General features: G+C 43.3%; 1 protein-coding gene across 9 annotated transcripts in view; it reads left to right on the top strand.

The window, feature by feature from the left end:
- The window catches only part of ADGRB1 (adhesion G protein-coupled receptor B1), a 277,528-nt gene that overhangs the window by 178,444 nt on the left and 85,002 nt on the right, over positions 1 to 14,082 (top strand). For 7 of the 9 annotated variants that reach the window (XM_052704254.1, XM_052704257.1, XM_052704260.1 and 4 more), the window contains one exon: positions 12,724 to 12,859. In XM_052704254.1, coding sequence (XP_052560214.1) covers positions 12,724 to 12,859 — 136 coding nt within the window. The remainder of the gene's footprint in view (positions 1 to 12,723; positions 12,860 to 14,082) is intronic. The other 2 variants (XM_052704255.1, XM_052704263.1) reach the window with 1 other exon arrangement.

Raw genomic sequence — 14,082 nt, forward strand, 5'->3', positions numbered from 1 at the left:
GCCCTGTCATTTCCAGGGTCTGGTGTGAGCAGCCATGGGATGATGGCTGTGTACATCTTCCCATGCATGTCCAGCATCCTTTTGTTCTCTTGTGCTGTAGCTGAGGGCTTGGAGGGAGCTTTGAGTTCTTTTGGGCTCCATTTGTCATCTATGAAGAAGTCAAGAAGCATTTGGACTATAATCTCAAACACAGGGTTTGAATTTGGGGTGGTCCAATGTGGAGCCAGGAGATGGATTTAATGATCCTCATGGATCTCTCCCAACTAAGGTTATTCTGTGATTCTATTATAAATGCTGAGCTGTAAGCAGGACAAAGATTCTGTTTCTGAGACATCCTGACCATACATGGATGGGATGTGATATCTCTTGCCAGGTGTTTTGTATTGCTTTCACTCCCTTTAAACTGAAGGCATTTATACATACTTGACTAGCCAAAAGGAGTGTTTCCAGCTTGTTAACTGCTGGCTGCAATGTCTTACAATTATTTTGGCATCTGGCAGTCTCAAAAAGCATTTACTACCTTGTTTTTCCATTTTTGCTAAGCCTCCTTTCCTCTGAGACTTGGTTGTGGGACTGTGGTGTCCAGGCGTATGTGCACTTTAATGCACCTGGTTCCTCTAAGGATTTCCCCTGAAATGCTTTCAGCACATATGACAAGGGTGCTGCTTATCACTTGGTGTGCTGCATCTGATTCTTCCTAGCATAATGGGACCAACTGCATAAGCAGCCACAAGTCTTTAATGTGATGGGCTTTCCGTGGTAATTGAGAAATTATAGCTGGAAAGCTGATATGAAAGCTGAGAGAGTAAGCTGAACACTTTGGAGTCTAACTGGAACATACACTACACATGTTTGGTAATCCAGAGAATTTCAGGAGGAACATGGCACGAACATACAACCCATTCAGTCTTACCCACTGTTTTTGTTTTGCAAGACCTGCCAAAGCATTTTGAGTGGGCTCTGAGCAACCTGATCTAACTGTAGATGTCCTTCATTTCAGAGGAGTTGAACTAGATGACCTTTAAGGGTCCCTTCCTTACTTCCAACTCAAACGATTCTATGATTCTATGATTTTCACTCAAGTGCTCTAATCAAAGCCATCAAAAGAGAGAAGTGTCCTGCAAAATGTGGAACAGCAGATGTGATTGTCATGTGGAGTAGGAAAAAGGCAGACATATCACTGATTTCACCTTTTCCTTTGTTGGAGAGATGTCTTACACACTAATGAGACCATCTAGCTTATGGCTCATCTTTCCATTCTGCTGTTGTCTCAGTGGTACACTAGTCTCCACTCAATACTGTCAACTTCAGAACATCTGATGCTCTGTTTATAATACTTGGAGAAGGAGAAGGGAAAATGCTTTCAAGCTAAAAGAGGGGAGATTTAGGCTGGATATAAGAAATAAAGTTTTTTATGATAAGAACAGTGAAGCACTGGAACATGTTGCCCAGAGAGGTGATGCATGCCCCCCACCATGGAAACATTTAAGACCAGGCTGGATGGGGCTCTGAGCAAATCTTGCTGTAGGTGTCCCTGTTCATTTCAGGGGAGTTGGACTAGTTGACCTTTGAAGGTACCTTCCAACTCAAACAGTGCTATGATTCTATCCTTTCACAGTGCCTTGTGTTCTCATCTTTGTCCAAAGATGATCGTGAGACATAATGGACTATTGCTCTGATACTCTGGTGTAGCAGGAGAGCTCAAATGGGACAACTTTGCTCAAAAATAAGGTTAGGAGGTATGGCCTGGGCTTGTAGCTTTGGGTAGCAATAATAAGTTTAAGAGCACAGGCTAAAGTCTCAGAGGGATAAATCATTGATCTAGTGTGGAAAGTAGTTCAAGGTCATCTTGTGCAGTTACTGACAGGTGAGCTAACCTGATGAAGCCAAAGCTTGCAGAGTAGAGAAATCTGAAAATGATTTTTCTTCTTTCTTAAAGCCATGAAGTCATGGGATTATAGGGAGCTGTAGGCTTTTCTGTTTCTATTTCACACAGTTCTGTAAAGGAGTTGGAAGAAGTCATCCTTTTAAAGGAGAAAATCTGCAAGACAAAAAGACTTCAAATATGCTACATAAAAAACATCCTCGTGATACTTCAAGCCATATTCCTAATGTGAGTTTGCCTGTGAAGGGATCTGATCTGCTGTTTACTAAGCAATCACTTGAACAGGGGTCTGGAATGAATATTTCCTCAGGTTTGATCAGCAGGAGCTTATTGAAATCTGCAACATGAATACTGTGGCACCTGACAGGGATTTTCACTTTTGTTTAAAGAATAAAGACACTGGCAGTGTACTTGGTTTCTTCATTTCCTCTTTATTGTAGTTCACAGTATTGACCTTAATGACCTGAAGTTGCATCAGGGAAGATTCAGGTGGCTATTAGAAAAAAAATTCCTAATAGAAAGAGCAGTGGGGCGTTGGAGCAGACTGTCCAGGATCGTGGTAGAGTCTCTGTCCCTGGAACTGTTCAAGAAAAGGGTAAATGGGGCTTTGAAGAATATGTTTTAATGGGCATGATGGTGATGAGTTGGGAGTTGGACTGTGATTGTGGCATGTGCTAAGAATTGCTCAGTGGCTTAGTGGGTAGGACACATGGGCATAGTGGTCCTTCTGGGGGGTCTGTCCTGTGGCTGCCTTTGGCAGGGATATTTAGCAAGGAAGTTGTAATCATAGAATCACAGAATGGCTTGGGTTGGAAGGGATCTCAAGGATCATCAAGATTCAAATCTCCCCTGTAATTACAGGGAATGGACTCAGTGTTTAAGTTCCCCTATCCCATCCCACCTATCCACATCTACAGAGAAGGGTCTTTGCAAAACAATCATAGAATCACAGTATTATTTGAGTTGGAAGGGACCTTCAAAGGTCATCTAGTCCAACTCCCCTGCAATGTACAGGGACACCTACAGCTCGATCAGATTGCTCAGAGCTCCATCCACCCTGACACTGAATGTCTCCAGGGATGGGGCATCCACCACCTCTGGGCAACCAATTCCAGTGCCTCACCACCCTTATTATAAAAAATGTCTTTCTTATGTCCAATCTAAATGTCCTCTCTTTTAGTTTGAAACCATTTCCTCTTGTATCACAACACACCCTGAGAAAGAGTCCAAACCCTTCTTTCTTATAGCCCTCCTTTAAATTGCGTGATGCAAATTTCAGCTGTGAAACATGATGTCTGCCTTTCAGTCCTTCTGGAGCTGTGGAGCAGGAATGTGAGGGGAGGGGGGGGAGTGCTCATTAATTATCAGCCACATGCTCTGGATTTTAAATGGCAGTCCAAAGCCCAGGAGGCGACTGATGTTAGGAAGTACAGAGCTTCCTCTCCAGTGGGATGGTGTGGCCTTCTGATGAGAGTCATTACAGCTCAGCATCAGCTGTATTTATAGTGCTTGAAAAGATTATCTCCAGATAATCTTACGGCTATTTAGCCAGCCATATGCTTTATTTCAATGATAATATGTATTTCTTTGTGCGTTTTAACATTGTTTATGTTAATTAAGGTTTCAGACTGGATGCTGCATATGGACTTTTTCTTTTTTTTCTAGGGCTAATTTGTAGATAGTAAGTAACCCTATCCCCTGCAAAATGTTCCAATTCAGTTAGCCATGATTATGAATTCACAGCTGGGAGAAGGCTTTGCTTTTAACCTCCTTGCAAATTTCTCTTCCTGTCCCTTCCTCCCTCTCCAATAAAAAGAAAAGGACCTGGAGAAAATCTCAAAGATTGCGTGTCTCCCATAGGTCCTAAATCCTTTCTCAAATCATTGCTCTCTTTATTTTGCTTGTGTCAATTCTGAAGTAAATCAGCTGAAACCACCTGGAGTTATGGGCCTTTGGAAAAAAATAAATTAATATTTCTAATCTGGTTTAATTTTCCTTACATCACGCAACTGGATCAATAGTGGTTTCTCCCTTCCTCCCTTCCTCCTTTCCTCCTTTCCTCCTTTCCTCCCTTCCTCCCTTCCTCCCTTCCTCCCTTCCTCCCTTCCTCCCTTCCTCCCTTCCTCCCTTCCTCCCTTCCTCCCTTCCTTTCTTCCCTTCTTCCCTTCTTCCCTTCTTCCCTTCTTCCCTTCTTCCCTTCTTCCCTTCTTCCCTTCTTCCCTTCTTCCCTTCTTCCCTTCCCATTTTCTTTCCTTTTTTTTTTTTTTTTTAGGAATTTATTTTAAAATAGTTGCTAATCTGATTATTGATTGTTTCTTACTGGCAGAGAGTTGTTGTTGTTTTGTGCAGTGCCAGGTCTGTGCTATTGAGGTGGCAAGAAGTGCCAAGCAAAACTTATAAGGATTTGAAGGCAGAGAGATTTCAGCAGCTGAGCATGAGTTAATACCATCCCCATCTCCTGGGGCTTGTTTCCAAGAAGACGAAGAGCCCCTGGGTTCAACAAAAGCATTTCATTTGGGGCCATATTTGATACAGCTACCAGGTGCAACTTAGGAGGTTGCCCTATAAATGCAGCATCTTCACTTCCTACAGTGGACAACATTCTGGCAGGAGGCACTCAGCTGACATGGGTTTTAGAGGGAAAACAGATCATGGTGGTTAAGTGGAGGAATAATAAGTGTAAAAAAAATATGTATGCATAAATATATGTACATATTGGTTTTCTCTGCTAGGTATTTCTACATGTAAATGTAGATGGAGAAAGAACTTCCACTTTAGTGTAACAATGACTTTGGAAAGTTGCTTTTTCTAGCTTTCAGTGAAGCAAACAGACAGAAGGTGTATGGATGTGTCTGTTGACTGGGAGTCAACATTGCTTGGTGGTTTGAGGAGGGACTGCTTATTCAAAATACCCACTTGACTCTATCCTTTGTAGGCCTCAATTTACTTACAGGTGAAATGAGGCTGATGCCCCATCCCTGGAGGTATACAAGGCCAGGTTGTACTGGGCCCTGGACAGGCTGATCTTGTGCCCCATTTAGTAGTGGAAACCATGCCCATGGCAGCAGTGGTGGAACTATGTGCTCTTTGAGGTCCCTTCTATCCCAAGCCATTATATGATTCTGGTATGACCCTTGATATCTTTGGAACGAGTGCAGGAAAATGCTGGATAAGCAGGTACTGTGTTGGAACTTCAGTTTTCAGACAGATTTCTGTGTTGTCCTCAGGAGGGTTACACAGACATTGCCAAAGAGGTAAAGCACTCTAATTTCAGAAACATGTTTTTTCTAGGAGGATAGGTTCTACTCCAGCAAAACTGGACTGACTTGTACATTGTAGCCCATGTTTTGCTTGAAGTTTAATTTATTTCTGCTTTTTCCTATGGGGCGTAAGAACCTTTTACAACTCTTTTAGCAGCCAATCAAAGATACAGATATATATGTATATATATATATCTTATATTAAAAAAAAAAAAAAAAAAAAAAAAAAAAAGGTAGAAAGCTTTTCATGTCCCTTCTTCCTGGAATCCATCCACTTTGTAATCCAGCCCTGAGGTCCTGCAGAAACTATGACTAAGATACAGTTGCCACAGCAAAGTGATTGTACATTCTTGTCCCAAGCTATTGTACAGAGCCAAAGTGCTTGAAATGCGCTCTGGGGCAGCTTTTGGCTGGAAATGAAAATTGCTTTTGGGAATCCCACAAAACGGATTAACTTTGACTTCATCTCTGGTTCTCCAAATTAATAATCTGCCAGCTGGATCCATGCCAAGCACTTGCATGACCTGCTTGGTTATCAAGGGGGGAAATGGCCCATGCGAGGCAGGAAGTAATGGAGGATCACAGCACCACCGAGGTTGGAAAAAACCTATGGAGATCCTTTATATTATTTATGTCTAAAATGCATTCCCCATTTTTGAAGCTTCTTTCTGTTCCATTCCTCTTCCCTTAACAAAGGCTCTTCATTTGTGCAAATTCCTATTCAGAAAAGTGATTCTATTTAAGAAAGTCCTTAAGCACGTGCTTAGCTGCTGTTTAAATCTACAAGATGGGGCTTAATTGCTTTTTCCCATCAAGTGTTCAAATAACATTCATAGCCATGTTGTAACATATGGTAAAACATTTCTTGTGGAACTTCACTGGAATTATACAGGAGATAAATCTGACCACTGACATGAGAGACAGAACAAACTCGTCAGGTTTCCTGCTAACCTTTCCAGTAGCATGTTCTTTTTTCATGCCAGTCTGGTTTGGGGATTTCTACAATCCCTCTTTGGCTGGCTCATAATCAGTCTGACTATACCATACTCTAATATTCTGCCCACATTTTCCCTTTAGTACAATTCCTCTTTCTTTCCTCTCCTCTTGAGACTGCCTGGAAATAATTCTGCTTGCTTATTAGTGTACCTGGATTCAATATTTGTGAATAACTCAAATCCTGCTCCTTTTCTTTACCACTGAGCTGTGAGTAGGGGTTTTCCATTACAAGCCCTGTGTACTTTTCTGCAGAATAAAAGGTTTTGCTGAGAAAATAAAGGCTCAGTGCTGAGCTATAGATGAAACCTGTACACACAGGCTCTCAATTGCAAACACACACATGAACTCCCTTTAAGGACCTGTTCATTGCAATCCCGTTTTCTCCTCCTGCTTTTAATCAGGATCATAAAGAAGGTGTTTTGCATGCAGCTATAGTATCTCCTCGAACAGATCCCAGTGAAACAATCTTTGTATCACAAAATTCAGTGATCAAACCTCTTAAGATTTGAAATCTGCCTTGAACTATGAGGCTTTCACTACTATTTGTCAGCTGATCCTACACACCCTTGTCTGCACAGAACTCTGCCTGAATCCCAAAAGTCCCAAAAATCCCAAAACTCCTTCAGGCATTATTTCCCGGGCAGTGGAGAGATCCCATTAGTATCTCTCAGTGGCACATGATATACACATGATATACACAGCAAATCTTGATGAACAGGCTCAATCATTCGGTAGTTATTACTGGACTAGATGATCCTGGTGGTCATTTCTAACCTTAATGTTCCTGTGATTCTATGATTGGAACACTCCAAAATCACACAGTCATTATGCATGTGATTTTAGTACAGATGTGATTTTGAAGCCTTCCAGTTGCAACTGAATAATGTATTTTTAGGACTTGGTTGGTAACCATATGTACCTTACAGTCATCGAAGTTGGAAAAGGCCATTAAGATCTTCTCTCCAGCCATCAACCCATCACCACCATGCTCACTAAACCTTATCTCTCAGTGCCACATTTACGCATGTCTTGAACACCTCCTGTGATGGTGATTCACCTCTTCCCTGGGCAGACTGTTCCAATGCATTATCACCCTTTCTGAGACAAGTATTTTCCTACATGGAATTTTTCCTATATTGTGAGTCCCATATGGACTGGAAATTTCTTTCAAAATAAAGAAGCTAGGCTAATGAAGGTTCATAATGTCATGCTCACACTAGGATTACGGTAATAGTGGCACCTTGCATGGATGCCATAAGTGAAGTGTTCAATAGGTCTTTAGATTAGGTAACCTTTTGCTCTTGAAATGGTACAATGTCCAAGAAGCCCATTGCTCAGCACTCTGAAGACATTCCTCTTGCCATGTCATAGCACGTACACAGTGAAAGTAGGGTGGTGATACTCCTAGCGTGTTCTGCTAATAGCAAATAAGTTTCCCTAGCCCACCCATGAGCTACAGCCCTAATGGGCATGAAGATATTCACACCAAAAAAGGACTGCAAGTCTAAGGAAATAGGTAATAAAACAGATTCACAAAGAGAAAGAGAAAAATACGAGTTCTTCCAAGAAGTTTAAAATCAGAGGGATGGATACAATATCCTCTTTGGATCACCCAGCACTTGGTTTTTTGTAATAATCAATTAATAATCACAGGTAGTAATGATGGCCGGATTCATTTTCTATTAAATGGCATAGTTGGATTTATTTTGAGATGATTTACACCAAGTCTCTGACTCAGCATGTCCCGCAGCACCCATCATTTATGTGATTTATTGTAAAGTGAGAAAAACTACATGGCTTTGATCCAATTGATTTCTTTGAATGCAATGGGATAAATAAGCAGGCATCAGAACAAATCTTACAAGAACAAGGAGCTGTTAGTGTATGTGTTGATTTTTTCATTTGTTTGTTGTTGGTTGTTTTTGTTATGCTGTTTTTTAATATTTTTCTTGGCCTGGATATCACTCTGTGCTCTCTCTGAGCATCAAGAAATGAAGATCAGACCATGCCAAATGTGGCTTTGGCTTTGGACAGACTTTATTTCAATATTGCACTCATTGCTGAGCTGTCAGCTTTACTGCCACAAGAATGTGAGACTGGGCACAGCATCTAGGGAGAGTTATTTGTTTTCTGATACCTTCCCTGGGGTTTCCCATTTTAGTAGGCTTTCTGATTACTTTTTCTTTGTTTTCTTTGCCTTTTTGGATGAGATTACTTTGGTTGATGCGTGGCCCAGATCTGTCCTACTCTACTCTGAAAGCTGGTAAATGAGCAAATCTGGGTTTGAGGATTGAAAGCGATGTAAAGGCAATTGTATCCACACTTTTTAGAGTCTCAAGTAGCTTGGGGCATAGGGCGTTATGTATGTGTCAATGTACACATACTCAGTGCTTTGAGAATGATAGCTTTAAATGCACATATCTGTTGTGGAGGACTGTTTAAATGGAAAAATTTGCAGATAATTAGGAGCCCTTTGAAGAACCATAAGTGAAAAGAAAATTGCCTCAACATTAAGAAACACACATAAACAAAGCAAACAAAATAGTAAAAAAAGAGAGCAAATAGAAACAAGCCAATAACTACATAAACAGCAGTCTGTTTTAGAGGAAAAGTAAAAACTGTTGTAAGGATAGGGAGAAAGGACAAATTGATAGCAAGCAGTACAAATTAAAAGCTTGAGAGAGATAAGAGAAGAAAAAAAAGTAGGAATTTTATAGTTCAGGATTGTTAAAGTGAGTAAAAAAGGAAAATTTAGTGTATGCTAAACCAAAGTAAATTCTAATGGTAATGGTCTGCTACTAGTTCAAAATGACAGATTTATTTATAATAATGCAGAAATTTCAATAAATGTCTATATTCTATAATTGGAAGAGAGCCTAGTTACTTAATCCACAACCCAAGCTAATGAAATACTTTTCATTACACCAGCTGCTAGAAACAATGCCATACATCATCTAATAAAGTAAGACATTTTTAAGAGATACAAGTCTGAGCAATTTTGCATGCAAGAGTTTTTAAAAGAGCAGGGTAAGGCTAATTGGAGATCATTGTTCTTCACTAAGAGAAGAGTGAAAGTTCCCTAAGTATGCTGAGAACCAAGTGTCCTTGTTCCAAAGCCATCAGCCTCACATCTGTCTTAGGCACCATAACTCACCATCTGATCGAGGATCCAAAAATGAGGGGATTGTGGGTAACACCATGATTATAATTGAATAATATCATACTCCTTAAAACAGAAGCATTAATGGAAATCAACTTACGGAAAATACATTTTGTCAAGCTAAATTAGTACTTCGTATGAGAATACATAACTGCTTGATAAAGTCTCAGCATTTGTCATTAATTTTACGCGTCATAAATAAGGCATTTTTCTTGATGATAGTGGATAAACAGAACAACTGGTTAGCACAGTTCTTGGAAATAAAAGTGATGCATATGGAGGAGAATGCAGAAGTTATATTCCCTCTGAGATTAGCCTTGGATCAGTCAGTCCCTTCTAAGGGAGTAGGTGAAGTGATGCAGAGCTGTTGGAGAGGGTCCAGAGGAAATCCACAAAGATGCTCAGAGGACTGGAGCACCACTCCAATGAAGACAAGTTGAGGGAGTTGGGCTTGTTCAGCCTGGAAGGCTCCAGGCACTGGAGGCCTTCCAGTATTTCAAAGGAGCTTACAAGAAGGAAAGGGAATTAATTTTTACCTGGTCTGATAGTGATAGGATGAGGGGGAAGGCTTGAAACTAAAAGAGGGGACATTTAGGTTAGATATGAAGTGGAAATTCTTTACTCAGAGAGTGGTGAGTCACTGGCAAAGGTTGCCAAGAGAAGCTGTGGATTCTCCATCTCTGGAGGTGTTCAAGGCCAGGTTGGATGGAGCCTTGGGTAAGCCAGCACCATACCCATGGGGAGAGAGCTTGGGGGGGATTGGAACTCGATGATTTTTAGGATCCCCTCCAACCTAAGCTGTTATATGATTATATGATTCCATGAACTTCAGAAGATGCGTGGAAGAAATCAAAGATTGATGCCTGATCCTGAAAAATCTTAAGACACGTTGTGAATTAGTGCAGTGTGGAACTGACTTATCTAGGAAAGATAGATCCCATCAGCTGGATGGACAAGCAGTGGAATTCAGCTATTTAGGAACGATTGCACAGGTGGAAGAAAAACTGTTTTGATTGTGTGTAACTGATAGAATCATAGAATCATTAAAGTTGGAAAGACTACTGAGATCAGCTAGTCCAACCATCAACCCATCACCACCATGCCCACTAAACCATGTCCCTTGGTATCAAATATCCATCTTTTTAAACACCTTCAGGGATGGTGACTCCACCACCTCCCTGGGAGCCTGTTCCAATGCCTGGACACTCTCCCTGAGAAGAAATTTTTCTTAATATCCAACCTGAACCTCTCTTGGTGCAACTTAATGCCATTACCTCTTGTCTTATCAAGGATAACTCCTAAAAGCAAAATTAGTTTGGCTTTTTTTGTTTGTTTGTTTTTGGTTTTTTTTGTTTTCACTTTAGTTCAAAAGAATGGTAATTCAGGAATGCTTGGTGTTAGGTGTTAAATTGGATCCAAGTAGATACTCACAACAGAATCATTACTATGCACTGATGCTCTGTTACCCTGCTAGTACCCAGCCTCTCTTTGCTTTCAGCTCTCTTCTTGATGTGAGTGGATGGATATTTCCTCTCGTTGAGAGAGGAATGTGTCAGTGTGTGCATGGAGATGAGTTCTGGGAAAAAAAGAAAAAAAAAACAAAACAACTCAGCAACTCACGCCAGGTCTGCTGGAGTCAGCATCACAAAGTTCAGGCCATCTGTGATACACCTAAGGCAGCTGAGCAGCTTGGCTCCATCTGGAGCTGCCTTCGGCTTGCTGCTAGCGTTCTTGCTGAGGTCCCCTCCTCTGAGGATGGTCAGATGTGGAAGGAGGACATCTTACACCCATGCTCTTCCAGTGAAGGCATACAGCCCTTTTGCTCTTGCCTCCTTGTTGGAGGGTGCTGTTACAAAGCGGGGGTATTGTCCCTTCAGTGTCTCTCCAGCTCTCCTCACCCCTCGTCTGTTGAAAACCCTGTGAAGATGTCCCAAATCCCTTTCCCAAAACCAGGGAGGAAGGCTTTTGGGTTCCCCCAGGATGCATGGGGCTGTGAAGGACTTGGGGTGAGGGGAATGCCTACAGGGGATGGGATGGAATTATGGGGGCAGTGAGATATATATGGGGTGTGGGATGGGGCTATAGGATTCTGCAACTCTATGGGAATAATAGAGGATAGGAATGTATGGGTACAGGATATATGGGGCACAGCCATAGGGTTAGAGAGGTGTATATGAGTTGTGTAGGATATGGACATAATGTTAGTGAGGTATGCATAGGATGTGTAGTACAGAGCTGTTGGGTTAGGAAAGCGTATATAGGATGTTGTATAGGGGTTTACGGTTAGGCAAATATATATGGGTTGCATATGGGTTCAAGGCTATAGAGTCAGGGAAATGTGTATGGGTTGTGTAGTACAGGGCTGTAGGGTCAGGGATAAGTGTGTGGGTTGTGTACTACAAGGCTATAGGGGCAGGGAGGTGTCTGTGAGCAATATAGTACAGGGCTGTAGGGTTACGTAGGTGTATATAAGACATTGTATAGGGCTATAGGGTTAGAGAGGTGTGTATGGGGTATGTGGTACAAGGCTATATGATTAGGGAGCTGTGTATGGATTGTGTAGGACGCAGCTATAAGCTTTGAGAGGTATATGTGGTCTGCATAGAACTGAGATGTAGGGTTATTTATCCATGTGTGGAATATGTGGGATAGTTTTATGACTCTGTGATCTCAATTTGTAGTATGTGGAAAAGGTTATAAGGTTATGCATACATATATGGGATTTTCGGGTCAGAGCTGTAGGGTTAATGTCATAGATAGTTAGTGAGGTGTATATGAGATAGAGGGAACACAGCTATAGGGGTAGGTAAGTGCAAGGGTGTGAAAAAGGGCATTTACAGTGTGTGTGTGTGAGGGGGTGATGGAGGGGTCAGAGTGGAGTGAGAGTGGACCAGGGTTGGGTCACAACCAGGGTCAAGACCATGTCAGGGTCAGGACCAGGTCAGGATCCAGGACCAAGATCATGACAAGGGTTAGGACCACAATTAAAAGTAAGTCTGGGACCAGGGTGAGGATCAGGATCAAAACCAATATAAAGATCAGGATAAGGATTAAGATCAGGATAAGGATGAGGGACAGGATCTGGACCAGGGTAAGGCTAAAGATAGGGATAAAGATCAGGGTCAGGATCAGCATCAGGAACAGGATCAGAACCAGAACCAGGTCCAGCAACAAAGTCAGGACCGGGTCTAGGTCCAGGACCAAGTCCAGAAAAAAGGTCAGGACCAGGATAGGGCCAGGACCCGAGCTGAGCTGGGGGTGGGACCACTGCTATACTCAATCCTATAGGGAGGGAGGTAGCGGGGACCGCGTCCCCCCCCGCGGCATCATGCCCGCTCACCATCCTCCCTGACGGCCGCTCTCCTTCTCTCCCCGCTCCGCCGCCCCATTCCCTCCCTCCCTCCCTCCCTGCCTCCCTCCAGCAGAGCCTCCGCCTCCCTGCCCGGCGCCTGGTCCTGGCGCGGTTGCCGAACGGTCCCGCTCGACGCCTCCCGGACTAAATGCCTCTGTGACAAGCTCTCCGCCTTCGCCATCTTAGCCCAGCTCAGCCCCGACATGGTGAGTCCCTCCGGTCACCCGCGGAAAGGGGACGATGAGAAAGGGAGGGGTTGCGGGGCGGGAAGGAAAAGAGCAGGGGGACGATAAAATAGAAGAGATGGGAAGGCACAAGCCCGAGCCCAAGTGGTGCTGGTAGCGAGCACCCTCATCCCTGGGGGCTTTACATCCTTCCCCCCACCCCCGTTGCCTTTATTCCTCAGCCGTAGCTTGGGGAGGGGAGGACAGACCGGGGATGCTGCTGCATTGATGTCCCCTTCCTCCTTATTCCTCATTCCTCCTGCTGCTAAAGTGTATGCCTGGGAGGGGGGTTCCCCCCACTCCATCGTCACACGTGTCTTCATTTCGAGCATCATCCCCATCCCATCCCCATCCCACATTCAGACTTGTTCACCCCTCTGCATCCCCGTCTCGTTTCCTTATCACCTGTTTAGGGCTTTTTTTTTTTTTTTTGAGGGGGGGGGGGGGGAAGAGGAGGGGGGTGATCCCTGCGCCAGAACAAAAACGGGGGAGTTGCGGAGGGGGGTGTGCGCGAAGTTTCATCCGCTGTCGGCGCAGCGATGCCGCCTCCGCCGCCGCTGCTCGGACGGAGATTCCTCGAAATGCTGCACCCTGAATCAGAGCATCAGGGCGGCTGCCAGGGCACCCAGGGCACTGCCAGGGTGGCCCCGAAGGGATTGCTCTCCTCCACCTTGCACTTTTTTTTTTTTTTTTTTTTTTTTTTTTGTGTGTGTGTGTAATTTCTCCTTTTTTGGATGCTGTCCCAAGTTGATGGAGAGGAGCTCCCCCTCCTCTCCTTCCACACTCCTCCATCTGCTGGGCATTGGGAGTTACTGGGCCCGGGCAATTATTTACTAATTATGCCTTGCTTGTTAAACGCTGGCTTAATTCAGCAAAAGGGGAGGGGAAAGAAAGAAAGGAAGGGTGGTGTTGGTAAAGGGGAGGGGGGGGATCACATTTTCCAAGATGAAGGTTTGGTTTATTATTAGAAACACTAATGTATTTGGTCCACTAGTTACCATGGAAACAACATCTGCACTGAAGTGGTTTTAAAGACACAGTGTTGGTTGTGTTTGCCTGGACCCCATGCAGGTCCAGCCACTCCAAGTGGGCTCTTGAGCCCTGCATAGAGTTGCTCTTTGGGTCCTCTGGAGTGAAGCACTGAGCTTCTTATTTCCAAAGCAGAGCTCTGGTTGAAGAAGGTTTGAAGGTAGGAACATGTTCCT

Source organism: Tympanuchus pallidicinctus, unplaced genomic scaffold, assembly GCF_026119805.1.
Source record: "Tympanuchus pallidicinctus isolate F22 unplaced genomic scaffold, pur_lepc_1.0 scaffold5, whole genome shotgun sequence".
Taxonomy (NCBI): Eukaryota; Metazoa; Chordata; class Aves; order Galliformes; family Phasianidae; genus Tympanuchus; species Tympanuchus pallidicinctus.